The 24290-nt window shown below is 45.2% G+C and overlaps 1 protein-coding gene across 3 annotated transcripts in view; it reads left to right on the forward strand.

Annotated features, from left to right (window-relative positions):
* Nucleotides 1–24290, forward strand: part of LOC144692747 (uncharacterized) — a 49635-nt gene that overhangs the window by 16406 nt on the left and 8939 nt on the right. For 2 of the 3 annotated variants that reach the window (XM_078561832.1, XM_078561833.1), the window contains 4 exons: nucleotides 2784–2940; nucleotides 6076–6200; nucleotides 17322–17370; nucleotides 19437–19500. In XM_078561832.1, coding sequence (XP_078417958.1) covers nucleotides 2784–2940; nucleotides 6076–6200; nucleotides 17322–17370; nucleotides 19437–19500 — 395 coding nt within the window. Of the gene's footprint in view, nucleotides 1–2783; nucleotides 2941–6075; nucleotides 6201–15926; nucleotides 16043–17321; nucleotides 17371–19436; nucleotides 19501–24290 lie in introns of those variants that run through there. The other variant, XM_078561834.1, reaches the window with a different exon arrangement.

Below are 24290 nucleotides of genomic sequence, written 5' to 3' on the forward strand. Positions count from 1 at the left end.
GGTCCATCTTTGTCCTTTTCCATAACTATCTTAAATCTCACGGAATTATGGTCACTATCCCCGAAATGCTCCCCTACTGACATTTCTACCACTTGCCCGGCTTCATTCCCTAAGATTAGGTCCAGTACCGCCCCTTCTCTTGAAGGATTTTCTACGTGCTGGCTCAAAAAGCTCTCCTGGATGCAGTTTAAGAATTCTGCCCCCTTTAAGCCTTTCACACTAAAACTATCCCAGTTAATATTGGGTAAGCTGAAATCCCCTACTATTATTACCCTATTATTTTTACTCTTCTCTGAGATTTATCTACATATCTGCTCCTCTATCTCCCCCTGACTGTTTGGAGGCCCATAGTACACTCCCAGCAAAGTGATTGCCCCATTTTTGTTTGTAAGTTCTACCCATATGGCCTCATTTGAGGAACCTTCTAAGATACCATCCCTCCTTACTGCAGTCATTGACTCCTTGAGCAATAGTGCAATGCCACCTTCTCTTTTACACCCCTCACTGTCACGTCTGAAGACTCTATGCCCTGGAATATTGGGCTGCCAGTCCTACCCTTCTCTCAACCATATCTCTGTGATGGCAACAATATCATATTCCCATGTGTTAATCAATGCCCTCAATTCATCTGCCTTACTTGTAAGACTCCTTACATTAAAATAGATACGATCCAGCTTTGCATTATTCCCTTGTGCCTTAACAGGTCTATATGTGCTCTGCCTTCCAGACTGGCTTAGTTTCTCTTCTATATTTAGCTGTGCATCACCTCCTACTGTACCTCCACTCTGTATCCCATCCCCCTTCCAAATTAGTTTAAACCTCCCCCCCCACCCCCCGCAACAGCACTAGCAAACCTCCCCACAAGGGTGTTGGTACCTTTCCAGTTCAGGTGCAACCCATCCAACTTGTATAGACCCCACTTTCGCCAGAAACAAACCCAGTGATCCAGGAAACTAAAGCCCCCCCTCCTGCACCACCCTGCCTGATGCCTCTTCAAGAGTTGATCAAAATATTTTGCAGTTCTGGTCCTAAGCATGTGCATGCATGCATGCACCATCAGGTGGGTCCCACATTGGCCTGGCCAACAAGGAACCAGAAGTGACCCTGATGATTGAAGCATCTAGAGGGGCTGGTGGATGCTTAGTTTTAAGGGGGCACATGCTGCTGTTTCAGGGTATGTTGCCTTACTTGGTGATGAAGCAAAAGATGGCATGAGATTCCACCATGACCTCTACTATCACTGCACATTTCCCAATGATGTGATCGTCATTCAGCATCCTTCAATTCAGGGCAGGACCCCTGAGCCCAGAGTCTACTGGCTTTCTTGCCAGTGGTTGACACCCCCATGAGTCTCCACTCAGTAACATCAGACTTCGCTTTCTCTCCTGACTCTTTTGACATCCTTATGCTCAGTGCTTCATCCAGTGACAAGTTCTACTTCTCACCTGTCTGCAGCTCTCTGGGCTGGTGAGTGGAGGCAGTGAATAAATGATGCTATATTTGAGGAGGTGGTGGTATGAAGGCCTGACCTTCAGTGGTCTGAAGGAGAGGGGCCTGGCAGATTTTCTTCCTCCTCCTCCACTGCTTCTTGCTGTAGTCCATCGAGAGGAAAAAAATGAAGGAGAGAGGTTTGAATAAAATGTGGACGAACTGGGATATGGTTCACTGCAGTAAGAAGAGGTTTCTTGCAGAAAGTTTAACTGTGCCCTTCACCATCAGATGGAGAGCAACAGATGGTTGAAACAATCCTATACCTGCCACAGGCCCTCCGACTTCTCTGTCTTCAGCACCATCAACTGAGTGCTTGGAGTTCCAGAACTTGGAGCAGTTGCTCATAGGGAATAAGAAATTGAAAGTCAGGGCCAGGGGATGGGGGGGAGGAAAGGGAATGGGGGAGAGGGGAGTGTGGGGGCACAGGGTGGATGTGGCCAAGGTGGGGGAAGGGCACCACTTGTGCCTTGAAACTTCCAGGTATTATAGGTCAGCTTCTCCTGCATGAAGTATTCAAGCAGATAAAAATTTCTATGAGTTGTATATAAAGATAGGGCCAGTCATGCACAGTGCTGGCCTTTGGGGTAGTACACTGAGAGGGTAAAAAGAGAAGGGACAGCTACACATTAACACAGTGCATTTAAGGGAGTTGGTAAGATTTGCCTAATGTTGGTCTGATCAGGCCGTTGAACAACTTCTTGCACTGCACTGCCATTGGAGAAGTAACACTGACAGCCTGTTACCTTTCTGAAATGATCTTCGGGAACCCATCCTGAAAAGACCATTTCTTCTCTGCTGCCTCTCACTCAGGAGTACCTTTAGATTGGCCTTGGAAAAATTGACTGCCCAGCATTTGTCCACTGCAATGGCTACAATCCCAAGAATGTTCCTACCCATCCGCCATCAGCATAAATCTCCAATGGTAGAGATGGGCATTCCCTTCCCACTTTCCCATGAGCTTTCTTCTCCAATGGTGCATGGTCCACCTGTCAGGATGTGAATTCATTGAGCAGGGGATTTGGGTCAGGCTCAGCACCAGAGCCAGTTATAGCCAGCAGAAGTCCCACCTCAGCACACTCCAAGGGCTGGTCAGGAATTTTTGGGGTATTTTAATACAGAAGTTTAATCAAGAGTATTTGTAAGAATTGATAAATTCAATGGAACAATCTGTTCCAATGACATATGAAACATTAAGTTATCTTTTCTGTTTACATGTGCTTGCTGATCTGTGCAATTTCAGGATTTTCTGTTAAGGAACAATTTGCAATCATCTTTTTTAATCCTATTTTCAGATTAAGGGTTTGGATGGATTGAGACAATTTATTGCACTGGGAACACTAGACCTCTCTGGAAATCTTTTAACATGGAAGGAGCTTCAGAAAATCCGACACATACAGATACTGGACCTGCGGCTGTATGGGAACCCTGCACTGCAAAATGATGCACACTGTATGTAGAGTATTGAATGATATCACACAGTGGCACCTGTGGGTTACACAGCTATTATACTTGTGAAAGAAAATAATATTATAACTTCGGCAGATAAGATCTTCTCATAATCAGTACATGTGTATGGATATGGGGCGCATAGTGGGAGAATCACAATTTGACGCAGGACCCAGATCGGCCAGTTTTTCACCCAATGTAACAAGTGGTCCAAATACATGGTCGTGAGTAGGGTAGTAGAAAAATAAGAAGACTTTGGCAGTGTGCCTAGGGAGTTCCTGGCTATCCTGGGAATTCCAATATTGAGCCCTCCCTAGACCAATTTACCTCTTTCGGGTGGGTGGCAGGGGGGAGGGCGGGGGGGTGGAATTGTTCATAAAGGACCCAGGAGTGAAAACTAATCAAACTTAAAAATTCCCATTCAAATTTTGCCTTCTTCATTCTGCTAATTTCATTCCTGTAATGGTGTTGGGAATTAACCTGGGGTTTTATTTAAGCCCATATAAATAGACAGAGTTGGTTGTTGGGTTAGAAGGTGTATGTTTGTAAGGTGTAATTCTACAAATAATTATAAAGGTGTGTAAAGATTGGCTCCAGTTCTATCCTTCACCAACTAGCTTTCTGGAATAGAACACTAAGTGGCACGCCACAAGGCTCGTTGTTAAAACTACTGCTATTTCTAATTTATATAAATAACTAAAAATGATCTAGAAGATCAATGCAAAGTGGTAAGGTTTACAGGTTACAAACTAGGAGGGAGGAACAGTGGAATCAGAAGAGACAGCTCAGAAATTACTGGATGAGTTGGATTGAATATTTTTGCATTCGGAAAATTGTTATTTAATGGAGTATTACATACAAAAAAGTGACATTTGTACACCATGAAAGGTGTGGAATTACCTCAGAATGAAGCCAAAACAGATCTAGAATTCACAATAGATTTGGCACTCAACATGTCTAACCAACACAGAATAGAAATCAACAAAGTCAAAAAAATGTTAAACTAATACAAAAGACAAAATACTGTGGATGCTGGAAACCTGAAATAAGAATACTGCGAGATGTACTCAACAGGTCAGGCAGCATGTGTGAAGAGAGAAACAGAAATAATGGGAAAAATTTTCCAAGTTCCGCAAGGGCGGTCTTGAAGGGGGGAACCAGAAGGAAATTCAGATATATTAGCATCGGGTCAGTGGGCCAATGCATTCCCGTCTCAAGGCAATCTCTCCAGCAGCAGAAGCTAGCCAGTCTGAATAATGAACTACCCATATGTGGTCTGACGGGGGACACCACCAGGACCTTCCCAGCAGCAGACTGACCTCCACTGAGGGCCATGCCCGGCAGGTGCCTGGAGATGGCTTGCTAGCAGCTGGTCTGGAAGGTCGGCGAGGCCTCCCAGACTCACCTCTCACCCAGGGCTGCAGCAATCAATGGGCCACAGCTGCACCTGAAGGCCATCCTCTAGAGGGGCTTCCCTTCCAGTGATGACCTGGCAGCCGTTGGCCAGATTTAATTTTTTTAAACTTCTAACCGCTTCAGAGGGTGCCTCAAGATGGAGATGCCCTTGTAGTCCCTCTCCTGCAACTGCAGTGTCCACCTCTGGTGGTAGGGCTGCCATTCTCCCAAGGCTGCAGGCCCTCTGATTGGGTTAATTGGCAGTCTCCAGGAAGATCTCCCAGTTGGGCATGCTGTCAATAAGTGCATGGTTGGGACCCAGAAATACTCCTGCCCCTCGATTATTTTTTAAAGGGGACAAGATTCCACCACTTTCAGGTTGATGGCCTTTCATCAACCTGAAATATTAAATTTCTCGATCCATAGATCAGTATAAGAAATAGAACATTCAGCCTTTTAATTCTGCCCCACAATTCAGTAAGATGATGGTTGATCTTCCACCTCAGCTAAACCTTCCTGCGCTAACCCCATTTTCCTTGATTTCCCTTAGTGTCCAAAAACGATTAACCTGACTTGAATACATTCAATGACTGAGCATCCACAGTTCTCTGTGGTAGAAAATTCAAAGGTTCACTCTGAGTGAAGAAATTTTTCCTCATCTCAGACTGAAATGGCCAACCCCTTATTCTGAGAGTGTGACCCTCTGGTTCTAAACATCCCAGCCAGGGGAAACATCCTCACAGCATTTGTCCTGCCTAGCTCCTTAAAAATGTTGTATATTTCAATGCGATCACCTCTCATCCTTCTAAACTCCAGGGAATATAGAGCTGAATATATAGAATATAGATGGTGCCTGACTTGCTGGCTATTAATAGAAGTCAGCAGAAGTCATGACCAATGTGTATAGCCCTTTGCTCATGCTGCACCTTGAGTATTGTAACCAATTCTGCTCATCAGGACATGTTCAAGCGCTACAGGCAATGTATGGAAAAACCATATCAGTAATCATTAGTGTCATTAAGTCTGGGTTAGGATGAAATTTAAAGAAACTTGGACATTTGAGCCTGGAAAAGAGGTGTGTAGAAGAACGAAAGAAAGCGCTTGGATGATCAGCTTATTGAGGTTTATAAGATAGCTAAAGAAATGAAGAAGATAAACCTCAAATATTTAAGTTAAATAGTGAAAGTAGGATCAGAAGGCATAGATTTAAATTGGTAAAGGATAAATTTTGGATTAAAATTAGGAAATTCATTATACAAATTCCCACCATTACATAGAACAGACCTGCAGAGATGAATAGTAAAGTCAAGCACCTTGGAATCATTTCACAAAGAATTGGATGCTGAAATAGAGGAATTTTAGTGCTTAGCTTCATGGATGAGCTAAGATGGTGAATATACTTTCTCATTCCCAACCAACTTGTGTAAAAAACTGATTAGTTTTTTCTGTTTGCACCTATCAACGCAAATTTAATTTTCATTAGCTCATATTTAAACCTCACTGCAAAGCACAAATGTTTCATGTGAAGCCAAAAAGCTGTAAAGCTCAAACTGTTTAATAATTTCTGCTTGAGATGTATTTTTAAAAAAATGAAGGACTATCATTTTAAACAGTGTCTATGAGCCATTTATAAGAAAGCATCTTTTTTGGGACTCTTGTAATTGACATAAAGTCTTACAATACCAGGAAGAAGAAACTACAAGTATGGAATGTTGCCATTTTTAATTACTTCTTTCTTTTTAGATCGTGTCCATGTGGTAGATTGCCTGTCCCGTGCCTGGATGGTAGATGGACATTTTGTCACTTCCAAAGAGAGACACTCGGTAGCCCAATTCTTCCTCGATTCTGCTCTGTCAGGCCATCCAATAGTATGTATTTTGTAATGTTTCTAGCTACTCTTTGTAATTAAGTGATCCTTGAATTTAAAAGGAATAGAATGAAATAGTTTAGACACTTGCTTTGCAGCATTTAGGTCAAAATCTCCACAAAGTCTTGAAAATAAGAATTGATGGTAAGAGATTCATTAGGAGCCCCTTGCAATTTTGAATGGTTTTGCCTGCAGTATTTATATATAAGACGACACTTGCGTCAATCGTTAAATACAATTTGAGTTTTAATTTGCATAATTTATCAGCATTGTGATATTCCTTCACTCCACTCAGATTTCAGCTGAAGCTCTGAAAGTTGTATTTGTCATGAGTTAGGTTAAATTGGGTTCTGCAACCCTTTGAAGAATTTAAACATAAACACATCATTACAGCATTGTACTTTTCCATAAAGCCCAATTTAAATCCCTCCGAATCAATAAAATCTCAGATCTGGAGTAAGTTGAAGACTACTTCACTTGAGTGGAATCAAAATGCTTTCTCTCTTATTGGCCAGAATTTTCCGGCTGACGTGCGGATGGCGTAGCCCACATGTCAGCGTGTAAAATGACACGCACTGACGTCGCGCGAGCGTGCCGATGTCAGCGCGCGCCATCGCGATATTTCGGTGGGCGGGCATGCTCAGTTTGTCCGCCATTAATTGAAGGGCTCGTTAAGCCGCTTAACGTGCCAATTATGTACAATTTTGAGGGGCCTGTGCGAACTTCGGGTCGTTGCACAGGCCCAACGGGAAGGCGGGCAAGAGATTATTTAAGAAAACTTTTGCAATGTCGGGATATGTGGACTCAGAGGGGTTGTTCATGTTTTTGACGAAGTTATAATTGATGAAAGTGGTTAAAAGTTGCCTGTGTGATTGTTAGCAGTTCTCATTGATTTCCAAGAGCTTCTTGTGTACTTTGAAACCAGTCTGCAGACAGTAATCTTTCTCGGGCCTGCAGCTTTCTGGAGGCCTCCATTTAGCCTGGGGATATGGGTTCAGACCTCTCCACTGGAGGAAGCTCCCCTGAGGAGGAAGGGAGGGATAGAATAAGGAGGAGGCCAGGACTGGACAATCAGCCTCCAGGGGAGCCACCTTTGGGAGGCCAGGCGCAGGCACAAGGGGCACAGGGCCAAGAGGTGGACCAAGGCGGAAAGGGCCGCAGAAGATGCCACTATCCTGCTGCCAGGGTATACAGGTGGCGAAGCAGCTACCTCAATATGACTGAGGTGCAGTGCCAAATGAGGCTCCGACTCTCAAGGGAGACAGTCAACTATATCTGTCAGATGATTGGCCCTGAGATCGCCCTTAACTGTGTGGGTGGACACCCCATACCAGCAACTCTGAAGGTCACAGCTGCCCTCCACTTCTATGCCTCTGGCTCCTTCCAGCGCTCGATGGGTGATCTTTGCAGTGTCTCCCAATCAGCTGTCCACACTTGTGTCAAGCAGGTTACAGATGCTCTGTTCAGACGGGTATCCACCTTCATCCACTTCCACTGCAACCAGGCAAGTCAGGCAGAGTGAGCCAGAGGCTTCGTGGCCATTGCTGGCTTCCCCCGTGTCCAGGGTGCAATAGACTGTACACATGTGGCCATCAAGGCGCCAGCAGGTGAGCCCGGTGCCTTCGTCAACAGGAAGGGATTCCACTCCATGAACGTGCAGATAGTGTGTGGTCACAGGATGCAGATTTTTCAAGTCTGTGCAAGGCACCCAGGCAGCTCCCTCGATGCCTACATCCTCAGACACTCCCAGGTGCCAGGGCTCTTCAGTGCTCTGGCTCGGTTTGATGGATGGCTGCTGGGTGACAAGGGCTATCCCCTCAGGAGGTGGCTCAGGACGCCTCTCCGCCGTCCAAGAACAGAAGCTGAGCAGCGGTACAGTAGGAGCCACGGCACCACAAGGGCGGTGGTGGAGAGAACCATCGGTCTTCTCAAGTTGCGCTTCCATTGCCTGGACTGCTCAGGGGGCGCACTCCAGTACCCCCCAGATGGCGTCTCTCTGATCGTGATAGTCTGCTGCGCCCTGCAGAATCTCGCGCTGGAAAGGGGGGATGCAGTTGACGATGAAGACCTTGACGCCCTGGATGAGGCTGCACATGATGAATCCAGCAGTGCCTCAGATGATGAGGAAGCACAGGGCGATGATGAGGGGCAGCACGCCGACCCGCGATTACACCAAGGAGGCAGGGACACCCGGGACAATTTAATCCAAAGAACCTTCAGCTAGCTCCACACACATGGATCAGCAGGAGCAGCATCACCTGGAACTTCCACACGTGGCACTTAGGTGCCACATCTTCCACCTGATCAGCTGCAAATAAGGCCTTAGTACAGAAACATCAATGCCCACTCTAACACTCATGATAAATATATGAAAAAGAAAAATGCACCACAAACAAAAGACCCTCAGCCATGGTTACAAAGGTGGACTTTATTTTGTCCAACACAAAAACACACACTACTTGTTTGCGATGACAAAAATATGGGTCCCTATTCTAAGGCCAACACAAAATCACCAGTGACATACCCGTGGAGTGCCTAAGGTGCCTTATGCTTACGTTTTTGGGTGCTACGTCTAGGTGCCACCCCATCGCTCGGAGTGGCTTGTGAGACAGCCTGCTGACTCTGCTGTCCTGTTGGTATCGATGACCTTGGCGGACGTCCTCTGGCCCGTGGAGTCTGTGATGCCCCCGCCTGGGAGGAGTGGCCAGTTCCTGAACTGGCACCTCCGCAGGTGTTGGAGCCTTAACGGAAGAAATGTTGACTGGCAGAGGGGCAGAGGAGCTGCTGCCCTCATCCGGAACACCCTGAGAGGAGCTCGCAGCAACGACAGGCAGCTGCTGCGCCGACATGAGGTCCAAATCTACCTCCCTGCTCACCGCAGATGCATGGGCACCGAGTGTCAGCGCTTGGTGTCCACAAAATCTCCCACAATGGGAAAGACGACCTGTGGCCAGTACCGCTGTGAGGGCTTGCAGGTCAGAGCATAACCCAATCATATTTTGATCCATTTGGTGGAAGCCCCTCTCTATGAGAGTCACCAATCTCTCATTGAAGGAATCCTGATGCTCTGCCCTGAGGGCAGATTCTTCACATGCACTCTGCCTGGACTCCTCTATTGCAGAGAGCAACTAAACCATTCCCTCATGCAACCCTGCCAGATACAAACGCACTTCCTGCTGCCTGTCCTGCAGCTGCTGCATTGGGGATAACTCCAGAGGCACGTCATCAGTGCCGGACTCATCATGTGCCTAGTCCCCTGCAGCCCTCCAGCTGCTGGAGCCATCGGCACTCTCTGCCCCTACCATCTCCTCCAGCGACCGTGATGTGCCCTCTCCACTGTGACCCGGGACAGTAGCCGGCAGTAAAGTCCCCACCGAGGCGTGTGTGTCTGCGCTGGTGCCTGGCTGGCTGAAATGATGTGCCGCAAGTTGCACTTGTTGGCCCTCAGGTGTGAAGGGGGGGGCTGCGGGGTCGAGGTGCAGGTCTCTCTGGTGTGATGCTGAAATTAACAACAAGGACACTGCATCTGTTAGTGTACATTCACTTCAACCTTTCATCCCTTTCCCCCCAGCCTCATAAGTCACTCACCCTTCAAGACCCTAAGGAGAAGAACATTGGTGAGGTGAAAAAGAGTCAAGACGGGCCCCAACCATTAAACATACATGCAAACAGGCTGGTCAGATGGCCGCAGGAATGCCACATGGCATGTTATGAACCATAGGAGTGGGGAGAGTGCAGAGGTACCTGACCTGGATGCATTGTGGCCTGGATAGTTGTGGGGCTGAGAAAACATTGCAAACAGTAGCGACATTTGCCGTGGATCACAGGAGATTGAGAGGTCACATTATTGGCCTTCATTCTGTAAGGAGGGGCATAGACCGGGTGGGCAGAAGGCAACATTTCCCCTTGGCGCAGGGATGAGTAACGTGGTGGCATTCATCTAAATTGAGTGTCATGAGGTTCACAGCTGAGGTGCTGAGGACCTTTTGGACAAAGTAATGTGGGGCACACTGGCTGAAAGGGTGCTGGAGGTCCCAAACCCCCTAAGATGCAATGTCTTTGGCTGTGCAGCAGCGATCCAATGGCATGTTAGACCACGGTGAAAGTGATCACAAATGGGATAAGGTGACTTTGGAAGGTGGTGGAGACGCAGTTCCTCAAGGGGACGAGGGTCCCTTCTGTATGACCCGCACGTCAGAGTGTCTCAGTCAGTGAATGAGCATTGTTTCAGAATTAACGATTGCAGCAACCAACAGTGGTTTGGATGGTGGGCACACAGAGTGGATTGGACTGTGGAGCTCAAATACCTACCCGCTGGACCCCAGCCTCGCCACCCCCAGCCGCCCTGGCCTCCTGACTCCTGCCCAGTTCCATGGCCTGTTCCTCGAAGGGTATGAGATGGCTGGAGGAGGGCGCACCCACCTCCAGTCCTCTGGCACTCCTGGGCATTGTGGTGAGTTTTTGCCTGCAAAACAGAGAAGAGGATTTATTGGGGCTGCTCGCTCATGTAGTCTGCACGCGCACGCCGCACCCCAACCACAGAGGCCCATCTGAGGCCTCCAGCAGCTTCTGTCCACACTACTGGTGATCAGTCCCCAGAAGATAGCATGGCTGGTCCCAACCCCCTCCCCCAACAGACACCTTGGACACATTTGGCGTCAATCACTTTGAATACCCCATGGCTCTTAGCATCCATGGCAAGGAGGCACAACTAGGTGCGGTGCCGAGGCCAGCAGATGGCACTTGCCCAAAACAGCTTGAAGCACCCCTTGCACCATCTCATTACCATCAATATGACACGTGTTGGAGTTCTGAGTATGTGTCATGCGGCCTCCCCTGCAGGTTGCCCCCAGACTACTCAAATGTCACAAAGATCAACATATGCTGCAGGGAGAACCCTTCTCCTCCTCAACCACTAAGGCTGGTGTAAGCATTGTCAGTACCCATTTGCCCACCCAGCGTGCGACAGATACCCTTTGCAGTAATGACAGCAAGGCGTGGTGGGTGGGGGGGGGGTTGGGGGATCAAAGGCTAAGGCTGCCTTCTGGGTCAAATGGCCAAGACAGACATGGTACTCACCCTTCCAAAGCGCAGAAAATCATTGAATCTTTTCCTGCACTGTGTGCCAGTGTGCCGCATATCATCATGGGCACTTACAGCGTCACCCACCTCCTCCCACGCCTGGCTGGTGACATGGGGGGGCCCTCCTCCTCCCATCCTCCGGATACAGAAGGTGCCGACGGATGCCCACCACTTGCAGGAGGACGGCAAGGCATGCATCGGAAAATCGGGGGACACAGTAGACCCCCGCTAGCCTCTCCTGCAGCCTGCCCCCCTCCTCCTGCTCATGCTGCTCTCCACTCACACCTCCCTCCCTCTCTCCATGAGTGGCCATGGTGCACTGGCTTGAGCCGCTTACCCGTGGGGCGGGCCTTAATTGGGAAATGGCGGTGCGGCCCGTTTCTTCAGCGGCAATTGGCCGCCCGCCTGCCGCCGATTTGGTCGGGCCTGCCTGACCGGCAAACAGAAAATTCTGGCCATTGTATCCAGATGAAAATTAAATCCTACCAAAGATCCAAGCAATTTTATTGTGAGAATTAATTTCCTGTTTGCCAAACATATTAATGAGGAATCTGTTTCATTCACAGAATGCTGCCTAGGCTTAGAAATTGCTATGGCTGCTATTCAGGGGATAAATATGGATGACTGAAAATTTCTGGAAGAATTCTTTCCTAATTAACCTCTGATGCTGCTGGTTTCAGCACCAAGAGTAAAATCATGGTTGGTAACATCTACAGAGTAAGCTGATCAATGGAGTGGCAGGAAGCATGACACAATTAAGCAGTTGGAAATACACCAAGGTGGCTTTTAAACCTATATGTATATATGTGTATATGTGTGTGTGTATATATATATATATATATATATAAGGGCAGGCTTGTAGTTATGCATAGATCTGAAGGGCATCTTCAAGAAGGTTTGAGTACAAATCACAGAAGATGTACCCCTTCAGAGCCATGAGTGTTCATAATCAGGGCTGAAGATGGTAGCCCTGCTTTCCCAATCCTTCCAGTCTCCCTTCACCTTCAAATGAGATGATTGTAACATCATCTGACACAGATGATTGACTATATGAATGGATTGTTGGTGCTACCAGGCCAACAGATGCTGGCTTGTATCATAGAGCCCTTGTGGCCACAGGCAAGCTACATGATGATTGACCTCGAACCCCTTTCTGAAAATGAAAGTCATTGCATTACGAATAGGGGCCCAAAGCCACTGTACTTTATGTAAGCCAGCAGATCAGTGGAATTGGGCAGCTCTGAATGCTGCTGTTGCTGGTAAATAGCAAAGAGGTCAAAGAGTTTAGCCCTACTGAATAAGGCATCAGTCATCTCTACAATTTATTTATGAACAACAACTTATCTGATACTGATCATGTCCCTTTGTTAACCTGGAAGAAGCCTAAGGGATAGAAATTGAGGGCTGTAGTGACGATACTAGCCATTGGCAATATCATCCCCATATATATTTACTTTATTCACTCATGGGATGTGGGCAATCCTGGCTAGGCCAGAATTAATTGCCCATCCCTAATTGCCCTTGAGAAGGTGGTGGTGAGCTGCCTTCTTGAACCACTGCAGTGCCTGCAATGTAGGTACACCCACAGTGCTGTTAGGGAGGGAGTTCCAGGATTTTGACCCAGTAACACTGAAGGAATGGTGATATATTTCCAAGTCAGGATCGCGAGTGGCTTGAAGGGGAACTTCCACGTGGTGGTGATCCAATGTATCTGCTGCACTTGTCCTTCTAGATGGTAGCAGTCATGGGTTTGGAAGATGCTGTCTAAGGAGCCTTGGTGAGTTTCTGCAATGCATCTTGTAGATGGTACACACTGCTGCCACTGCGCGTCAGTGGCGGAGTGAGTGAATGTTTGTGGAAGGGGTGCCAATCAAGTGGGCTGCTTTGTCCTGGATCATGTCAACCTTCTTGAGTGTTTTTGGAGCTGCGCTCATCCAGGCAAGTGGAGAGTATGCCATCACACTCCTGACTTGTGCCTTGTAGTTGGTGGGCAGGCTTTGGGGAGTCAGCAGGTGAGCTACTTGCTGCAGAATTCCTAGCCTCTGACCTGCTCTTGTAGCCACAGTATTTACATGGCTAGTCCAATTCAATTTCTGGTCAATGGTAACCAGATGTTGATAGTGGGGGTTCAGCGATGGTAATGCCATTGGAATGTCAAACCCTTGTTGGAGATGGTCATTGCCTGGCATTTGTATGGTACAAATTTTACTTGACACCTAGCCCAAGGCTGGATATTCCAGGTTATGCTGCATTTGGATATGGACTGCTTCAGTATCTGAGGAGTCACAAATGGTGCTGAACATTGTGCAATCATCAGCGAACATCCCCACTTCTGACCTTATGATGGAAGGGAGGTCATTGATGAAGTAGCTGAAGATGGTTGGGCCTAGGACACTAACCTGAGGAATTCCTGCAGGGATGTCCTGGAACTGAGATGGTTGACCTCCAACAACCACAGCATCTTCCTTTGTGCTAGTTATGACTCCAACAAGCAGAGAGTTTTCCCCTGATTCCCATTGACTCCAATATTGCTAGGGCTCCTTGATGCCACACTCAGTCAAATGCTGCCTTTTTATCAAGGGCAGACACTTTCATCTCACCTCTTAAGTTCAGCTCTTTTGTCCATGTTTGAACCAAGGCTGTAATGAGGTCAGAAGCTGAATGACCCTGGTAGAACTCAAACTGAGCGTCAGTGAGAAAGTTATTGCTAAGCAAGTGCCACTTGATAGTACTGTTGATGACCCCTTCCATTACCTTACTGACGATCGAGAGTAGACTGATGGGGCAGTAATTGGCTGGGTTGGATTTGTCCTGCTTTTTGTGTACAGGACATACCTGGACAATTTTCCACATTGCCAGGTAGATGCGGGTATTATAACTGTACTGGAACAGCTTGGCTAGGGGCGTGGCAAGCTCTAGAGCATGTCTTCAGTACTATTGCCGGAATATTGTCAGGGCCCATAGTTTTTGCAGTATCCAGTGCTTTCAGCTGTTTCTCTATATATATAAAATAACTACCTTCAGGCCTTCCAGTAGTACCTGCCTCCCTACTAAATCTCAGCATCTAGAGACAACGTTCTTCAGACATTATAGTAAAAGCAAAATACCATGAATGCTGGAAATCTGAAATTAAAACGGAAAGTGCTGGAAATTCTCAGCAGGTCCAGCAGCAGAAAAAAACAAAGCTAACATTTGAATTCGAAAATAGCTCATCTTTGGAAGTCTTTCAACATTGCCAGGCAGCTATGCCTTGGCAAAGAGTGGTATGTGACCTAATCCAAACATGGTTCCTTCTAATATATCCAGTAACCCATCTCTGCAGCTTGTCATCATCCCTGTCAGGTTAAGTGCTAGGAAAGCTCTGAAAGTCATGACCATTTTGGTGAACTTTCTGTCATCAGAAACTCAGTGAAACAGCAATTTCAAGCAGAATCTTTACAGATGAGATCTCTGCACAAGCTGTAACAGACAGTAAGAGGATATTGCAGAGGGATGCATGAAGACGAGTCTTGCAGCAAAAACCAAGCATTTGAAGTGTAATGCATGGAATAAGCACAGTAGCAGACAGTATCTTTACAGTAATTTCAGATCATGCTGTAAGCATATGCCACATGTCACTCCACCCCCTTTGAAAGTGTTAATACTTTGATGTAATAATTCCTGTTTTAATTATGTTTTTATATATGTATATAGCGTAACAAGATGAGTACAAAGCTGTTTACTCTAAGCACTCAGAAGAATCTTTTCCAGACTTGTTCTTATGGCGAAAGGGTAAATACATTGTTACACATATAGTGAAATAAGTGAATGTAATAAATGATATTTAGAAAAGTGCCAAATGTGGAATGCACTGTGTACAATAAGGTCTCACTGCAAAGTTTTAATGTACAAGCTTTTCTGTTGCTGACCTCATGGAGCTCTGTTGTTTCTCCAGATATTTTTATAATTGATTTAGCAAATTAGTTCACTCTTAAGAAATGTTACAGAAAACTAACAGCCACCAAAAAAGTAATTGGTGGCTTATCTTATTGTTCACTTTGAACTCTGTTATATGCACAGATAAGCTGCTACATTTGCCTATATAATAGTCACTGGGCTCTCTTGGCTCTCACTTTATGCTGTTTAAGTGAATTATCAAGTTCACTGAGCTACTCTTGTTTGATTGGGGGATGGGGGTTAGGCAGTGGTTGGGGGAAGGTGTATGGCTGTTTTTCCTGGTATATGAGTTTACTGCAGGGAGGGGTTATTGCTGTGTCTGAGGGCTATGATTTTCCAGTAAATGGTAGGCACGGTTTCTCTTGAGAGGGGGCTGTGCAGAGCGTGCTGTGTTACCAATTCTTTTGCTCCAGTAGTGAAGAAGTGGCAAAGGCTGAAAATGTATGTTGCTTTCATTCAGTGATTCATTTTTGGATGCAAGAAGAACGAAGCCGTATATAATTGATTATGATAACGAAGATAATGGCAATGCTTTTAGAGATTGCTTGTTCATGAAATGACTGTGAGGCTTTCGTTTCTGGCACCTTAGGGTGATGATTTTTTAAAAATACTTCCACTGTTGTTGACAGAGACAGATTACAGTAAGGGTGATGGGAGTATGACCCGCTGGCTGGAGAGCCAGTGGGAACCCTGTGTTGCCTCTTTTCAGGAAAACCCGCTGCTTTAAGTGCCAATTAGGCACTCAACTAGGCAGTGGCAGGCTTTCCGGGATCAAGGACTCCAGGGCGGAAGTCCTGCATGTCAGCAGCACTACCAGGGAGGTGGTGGTTGCTGTAGGTAATGCACCCACCCGAGACCCAGGATTGCTGAAGGATCTAGACCATAGGTGAATGATGGCTGGCCGGGGGCGGGGTTATGATGTGGCATAGATGTGGGAGGAGGGTGGGCAGCAAAGGCAAGGGATGCAGCTCGCAGCGGGTCCACTCCCCTTTCCTGATGACAGCTCCTTCCATCAGGCACTGTGTGTCTTTGAACGAGGGACTCCCCCCCACCCACCACCTCTGGAGGCCCACAAGCAAGCCAACCATTTGCTTTTCAGGCTTCCCAGATGGTAAGACCCCCCACCTGCCACTAGGTGATTCCAGCAGCAGCAGGATGAGGTTCTTTAGTGGTCAAAATTGCCCATTTAAGGGCCTCAGTTGTCAGTAGGGCCCACCACAAACCTTCCTGCTCCAGACTTATTTGGGGCGGAGGCAGGTAGGTGGCAGGTTCCCCATCTGCCATCCTCCAGCCAATTAAATGCCTACCACCAAACTCACCACAGGGGAGGGCATTAAATTCCACCTCAAGTCTGCAGCAACACAGAATTCTCGAAAAAAAATTTGGGGTAAAATTTGTCTTGAATGGTAGCCCCAAACCGGCAACAATGATTGTGCCAGTTTTAAATTCAGTCTGATTTTCTTTTCCATTGGAGCTTATTGGCTGTCACCATTTTGTGACCCCCCCCCCACACCATGCGATAATGAAAATGCCAATCACAGCACCATCTGCAGGTATAGCCAGTACCACAGTTAAAAATTGGCATTTTTATAATGCAATTTTTCATTGAGATAGTTGGCATAAAACCTTTTCAGGCATTTGACTCAGTCATGACTCAGTCAACAATTTTAACGCATATTAAATATAGAATGGAAGGAAATAGATTAGGGAGGCTGGGAGGGAATATGAAAGAATGCTGTTGACCAACATAAAGGTAAAATGGCAGTGGCTTTTATCAGTGTATAAGAAGTACAAGAATAGTCAAAGATGCCTGGCTTTAAGTCTCTCTTAGATGTGAAGGGAACATCCTGTACTTGAGAGTGAGGGAATTTCCATCTCCTTTAGGATCCAAGAAGTTCTTCTTTTCCATTGAAAAAGTAGAATCATTCACTGGTGGTAGTGAATGCCTCCCTTCACTAGCCTCCTTCTACTTGTAGGAAGGCTATCATATCTCTTGGTTGATTATGGCTCTTTGAGCTCTGTTCTCCATATTTCAGTCACAATGTGCTGCTCCTTCTTATAATTTTGAAAGACATTGCCTAATGTTTATGTCTCTTTTTGACAGACTGTACACTTAATGAAACAATTTCCTTTGAATGAACAGTTAAATTCAGGTAGGGTATCCTATTTAATTTCATACTTCTATTTTTTTAGAGGGTTAAAAATATTCTGTACATTTTAAAAATGTCTTTTCCCTTGTTCTCCAAAGAATTCCTTGTGTCCATCCAGCTATTTCAGTACAGAGGGACTCTGAAAGGATGACAATTCTTTCAATCCAAAGAGAGCACCCTTGCCTCTAAACCATCTCTTTCAGAGCAGAATACATCATTTACCAAATGCTGATATTTTTTAGTTTCTTTTTACTTTAAGATTCCAGAGACGTTGATCTCTGCAGCAACTCTGTCAGTCCAGATTGTCCATTCGCTCAAAATATTTCCCTCTCAGTGCTTTCATTCCAAACAGTGTTCCGGCCCCTATGCACAGTCACATTTCTCTTTGCTACTTCTTTCAGTCCAGAAGATCACCAACTGATTTCCCCACTACTACTTTCATTATTCGCTGGCTGGACATTGTGATTCCGATATCAGTTTTCAAAATGGGATCATTTGCATATTAGTGGCCCACAGCCTACATATCAGATGCTTGAACTACAGGTGTCATAGTGAAAAAAAGTTTAATAATGGTTTCTACCAGAGAATTTAGGATAGAGTTCTGCTAAAATTGTTCAATTCAGAAGTTGCCTCGCTTTTACAATATTTGGAACTTTGTGACTGTGGAGTAGAAGATCCTCCACTTTATTCAAGCTTCTGAAGTTTTCTGCACTTGTTGAATTAACTGTATGTCCCGCTATCACTCAGTGTGTGTCTGGAAACTGGTTTGCAACATATCATTATAACATGCTGTTGGTTGTCATGAAACTTGTCAACAGTTGCATAAAGCATTTGCTGTTATAAAATCGCGCATGTTGCAAGATAGTATGCGTAAATGATTTATGCACAGTAAATACGCAGCTCTTGCAATTTGTTCTTGTTGACTATAAAATGCAACTTAAGTCTCCACCATTGTAATTTGTACACGGTGTCAGACATGGAACTGGAGTTGCTATTGGGTAATAAGCATTGCAGCAAGAGTTCAGGAAATAGATCAAATTTAGTGTACTTATCAATCTCTTTTCTCTTGCAAAAGACTTTCCATTTAGGCTCTCCACATTCATTCAGCAGACATGAGCTATCAGATCTATAAGCTAATAGGAAACCAGAAATCAGGACATCCATTCATGTTTTGTTTCATACATAGGAGTGCCTGATGGAGAAAATTTAATGGCTTAGTTGTCACCCAATTGGTATCCAGGAAGGAACATAGGAACATTTGTGTGACAGGTGAAGCTAGCCGTCGCACACTGTTACTATGCAGCACAAGTGGTATTTTCAACTAACAGGATGCTGCTGTCAAGCCAAAAAGGCTTCCTGCTTATCACACAAATGAGTAATGTGGTATATGAATTTCAGTGCCGGTGTGATGCCAGATATGTAGGCCAGACGTCCCAACGACTGGGGGATTACATCAAATAGTACGTCCCTTTGGCTGTTCACAACAGGCAAAGTACTGACCTTACCCAAGCAGCTTATGCTTGCAAAACTCAAACATAGTGTCCAACATTAGATGTGATTCTGCGATTGGGCAACACTTGCTAAACAACCCTGATTGTACTAAGAATTATACTGAAAACCAATTTAAGATTATCTGTTGGGCACGCAGTGTGGCTCACTTATGCATGCTAGAAGTCACGTATGTTCACACACAAGGCCCTGCCCTTTGCAGACAGAAGGAGCATGTCTACGCATTATGCCTTTCCAACTAAACAAAAGCTTGGGGGTCTGCCATTCCCTGTTTCATGCCCCATTGGCAATGCCTTGACCAATCAGAGTTAACCTGTCTAGTTTGAATTTGAAACAAAAGCATGGCAGTTAGCAGTTAACTGTTCTCTGCTGCATTCCACATGGTAATGCCTCTACAAATCAGAGTCCACTTGCCAACCAATCAGCACTCTTTTCTCATGCAGTGTAAATTGTTGTTCCCTTTACTATTGATTTATGTTGCGTAGCTGACCTGATGAGTGCAAAATGAAAAGCTTCGATAGCATGTCTCTTTTTTCAGCAATACTTATTTACTTCCATAGGGACCATCTATAAGTATGCTACATTCCACTGGAGAGTTCTCCTCGGCTCTAGCTATTCTCAGAGGTAAAACCTTCATTTACCCTCTCTTGACTGTGGATGTCTCAGTCCCTTGTTCTAGTTACTTTTCTAATACTTCTAAACTAACCTGCTTGTTGCTTTCTTTGGCACTAGACTATCTGAAGAATCACTGTAGATTTTCCCACTAGTTTCAAACTAGGCAATAATCTTCAAACTTCTGTTTCCTCACACAATTCAAACTGCCATATTTTCACCACAACGGAGAGGCTCTGTTGTGACATAAATCCCAGAAATGGCTGGAATTTCTAAGTCCCGTCCCCAAACCTGGCATTTCCCATTATCGTGGGGCCGCGACTGGAGTCAGGCTGGGGTTTGCGTGCACGCGATTTGCAGAGGCAGCTGGCGACTTTAATCGCCAACTGCCTCCACTGAAGTGAGATTTTGGAAGGCCAGGAGTCTGAAATCCAGAGGGTGCAGATTAGAACAGGTAAGAGGAGGTCTGAACTTGGTGGATTCTTTTGGATAGCCAGGAAAGCCCTTTGGAGTGGTAAGGTTCTCCTTTGGATAGGGCTCTGGGACACCTTTGGGATAGGTAAGACACCCTTTGGGACAAGTCAGGTACCCTTTGAAATTGTTAAAATTGAATGTGATTATGCACTTTTTACATACAAACTCATTGGTTCCTTCACAGCTTGACAATTCCATTCATCTGCCAAGGTACTGTCCAGCTGTCAAAGGTGTCATACCTATCCAGGAAGCGTCAAAGCTGTTAAAGCTGTTTCAGGAAGTGTCAAAGCTGTCAAGGAAGTGTCCAAGGATACTAAGTGAGTTGGCATGGAGAGGGTAAGGGCAAAGGGTGGTGGGTGGGGAGCATGGGTTAGCATGAGTTAGCGCTAAGTTGGCATAAGGATTATTGGGGTGGGTAGAGGGGCACTAAGTTGGCATAGGAGATATGGGGCAATGGTGTGTGGGTAGAGGGGCAATGGTGTGGATAGAGGCATGGGTTAGCATAGATTGGCATGGATGGGGCACAGGGGTGTGTGGAGATTGAGGGCCGGAGGGATGTTTTTGTTATTTTTTATTTATTTAAACACAGTGCTAGAACACAGAGGCAGGTCTTGTGCCCAGCCCACCTCTGCACCCAGCAGCTTTCTCATTCATTCTGGGGTCATCTGCCCAACTCCTATTTCAGCTTGGCACCCCCCCACCCCCCCAACTGAAAATCTGTCTGTAGAGCGGACACTTTTAAAGGTCTAGTTCACTGAGTTGGAAATCTCCTGACTCGACGCACCTGACCCGGTGATGAAAATCTGGGCCTAAGACTCACCCACCTTCCACACAGTTATAGAAGAAGTTAGCTTCTTACTCTGCTTGTAATGCAGGCCTAGCCACCTATCATTTACTTCCGCTATCTCGTGGTGAGCTGCAAATCACATGAGGTTCAAACTGCAACTCTCAGCAAAAACCTTGATAAATTGAAACCAGAGAACTTTATGTTTATGGTATGTTAATTATATTGTTATGATACACATGTATCGTTGGCATTGTTTAATTAAGTACATGGAGCACATATAAATAGGAGATAGCTGGTACACAGAATCAGAACCTTTTCAGTACAGAAGGAGGCCATTCAGCCCGTCGAGTCTGCACTGGCTCTCTGAAAGAACATTCTACCTAGTCCCACTCCCTTGCCTTATCCCCGTAACCCTGTACATTCTCTCATTTCAGATAGCAATCCAATTCCCCTTTGAATACCTTGATTGAACCTGCCTCCACCACCCTCTCAGGAAGTTCATTCCAGACTCCAATCACCCTCTGGGTGAAAGAACTTTTCCTCACATCACTTTTACTCCTTTCAATTATTTTGAATCTGTGCTCTCTAACTCTTGATGTTCTCTTGAGTGGGAACAGTTTCTCATTATTTACCCTACCCATACCCCTCAGGATCTTGAATAACTCTGTCAAGTCTCCTCTCTGCATTCTTTCCTGCAAGGAAAACAGTCCCAACCTCTCAATTCTACCCTCATAGCTAAGTTCTTCATCCCAGGAATCGTTCTTGTGAATCTCCTCTGTACTCTCTCTAATGCCTTCACATCCTTCCTCAGGTATGGCACCCAGAACTGGACACAGTACTCCTACTCCACAGTAGGCTTAACTAGTGCCTTATACAAGTTCACCTCCTTATTCTTGTGCTCAATGCCTCTATTAATAAAGCCTAAGATACTATATGCTTTATTAACTGCTCTCTCAATATGCCCTGCTATCTTCAATTACTTATGTACATATACACCAAGATTCCTCTGTTCCTACACCTCCTTTAGAGTTTTTCCCTTTACTTTATACTGTTTTGCCATATTCCTCTTGCCAAAATGAATCATTTTGCACTTCTCTGCATTGAACTTCATCTGCCACTTGTCTACCCAATCCACCAACATGCCTATGCCCTTTTGAAGATCAAGACTACCCTCATCACAGTTGCCAATGCTTCCAATCTTTGTATCATCTGCAAATTTTGATATCATGCCCTGAACACCATAGTTTAGGTCATTGATATATATCAGGAAGAGCAAGGGTCCCAACACTGGCCCCTGGGGAACCCCACTACAAACCTTCCTCCAATCTGAAAAACAATCATTTATCACTACTCTCTGTTTCCTGTCACTCAGCCAATTTCTTATCCAAGTGTCTATTTTCCCTTTTATTCCATGAGCTAGAACTTTGCTCACATGTCTTTTGCATGGCACTGTATTAAATGTGTTTTGAAAATCCATATATACCACATCAACAGCATTGCCCTTATCAACCTTCTCTGTTACCTCCTCAAAAAACTCCAGCAAGTTAGTCACACATGATTTTCCCTTAATGAATCCATACTGGCTTTCATTAATTACCCTGCACTTGTCTAAATCATTATTGATTTTGTCCTGAACTATAGTTTCCAGAAGTTTCCCTACCACTGAAGTCAAACTGACTGATCTGTAGTTGCTGGCTTTATCCTTGCACCCCTTTTTATACGAGGGTGTGACATTCGCAATTCTCCAGTCCTCTGGCACCACCCCTATGTCTAAGGAAGACTGAAAGATTATCAACAGTGCCTCTGAAATTTCCACTCTCACTTCCCTCAATACCCTTGGATGCATCTCAGTCGGTCCTGGTACCTTATCTATTTTAAGTAAAGATGGCCTTTCTAACACCTTCTCCTTCTCAATTGTAAATTCTTCGAGTGTACCAGTTACCTTCTCTCTCACCTCAGCCTAGGTAGCATCTTCTTCCTTTGTAAAGACAGATGCAAAGTACTCGTTTAATACCTCCACTATTTCTCCTGTCTCCAGGTACAAGTCCCCTTTTTTTTATCCCTAATCAGCCTGACTCTTTCTTTTACAACCTTTTTATTATTCATATGCTTATAGAAGACCTAGGGATTCCTTTTTATGTTAGCTGCCATAATCTCTCCTTGGTTTTCTTATTCGTTTTTTCACTTCCCCTCTGGATGTTCTATAACCAGCCTGATTCTCCATTGTATTTTCTACCTGATGTCACGCACTTCTTCCTTTTCATCTTCACTTCTATTTCTCTCTTCATCCAGTGCGCTCTGGATTTATTTTTCCTACCTTTCCCCTTCAAGTGAATGTACCTGACATTGCCTGCAATACTTTTTCTTTGAAGGTGGCCAATTGATCAGCCACCATCATTTCTGCCATCATTTGGTTCTAACTCAGTTGACTCAGGTGCTTTCTCATCCTATAGAAGTTGTCTTTCCCCCATTTAATTATCCCAGCTCTGGATTGTTCCCTGTCCTTTTCCATGACCAACCTAAACCTTATGATGCACTGGTCACTGTCCCATAAATGCTCTCCCACTGATATTTGATCCACTTGGGCCAACTCATTCCCCAGAAACAGGTCCAACAGTGCCTGCCCTCTCATTGGATCGGAAACATACTGCTGCAGATAATTGTCTTGAACACATTCCTGGTACTCTCGCCCCTTTTGTCCCTTCTCAGTATTCCTATCCCAGTCTATTGGATTTGGATAATTGAAAGTCCCCCTTATAATTACTCTATAATTCTTACATCTCTCTGTTATTTCATCACAAATGTACATCCCTTCCACTGGTTTGTGGTCTATATACTACACCAATTAATATTATTGTACCTTTTTCATTCTTTACCTGTAGCCAGAGAGATTCCTTCCTTTACCTCTCTGGGACATCCCCTCTCTCCAGTACTATAATGCCATCTTTCATCAATACTGCCACTCGCCCTCCTTCTCTTCCTTTCCTGTCTCTCCTAAGCACCTTGTACCCAGGAATATTTAATGCCCAGTCCTGGCACTTCTATGAGCCAGGTCTCTAGTTTTAACAATAATATCATAATTCCACTTGTCAACCTGTGACTGTAGTTCATCAATCTTATTAACCACACTCTGTGCATTCAGATATATGCATGTTAAGCCTGATTTAGGCTTTTTTAACTTCCCCCTTACTCTGATCCCATCTAATGACCTAACTGTCTTCTCTAATTCTATCAAACTCTCTAACTATTCCGTTAACTTTGATACTATTCTCTGATATATCCTCCTTATCAGTTAATACTTCTCTGCTTCCCACTGCCAGATTTTCTCCTCCCCACTCTGAATTTCCCCTCAGGTTCCCATCCCCCTACCAATCTAGTTTAAACCCTCCCCAACAACACTTGCAAACCTCCCCACGAGGACATTAGTCCTAGTCCCGTTAAGGTGTAACCCATCCTTCTTGTACAAGTCTCACCTGCCCCAACTCTAGTCCCAATGCCTCAGATATCTAAAGCTCAGAAATCTGTTGTGCAGGTTTTGCTG

This window comes from Cetorhinus maximus, chromosome 17 (assembly GCF_964194155.1).
Source record: "Cetorhinus maximus chromosome 17, sCetMax3.hap1.1, whole genome shotgun sequence".
NCBI lineage: Eukaryota > Metazoa > Chordata > Chondrichthyes > Lamniformes > Cetorhinidae > Cetorhinus > Cetorhinus maximus.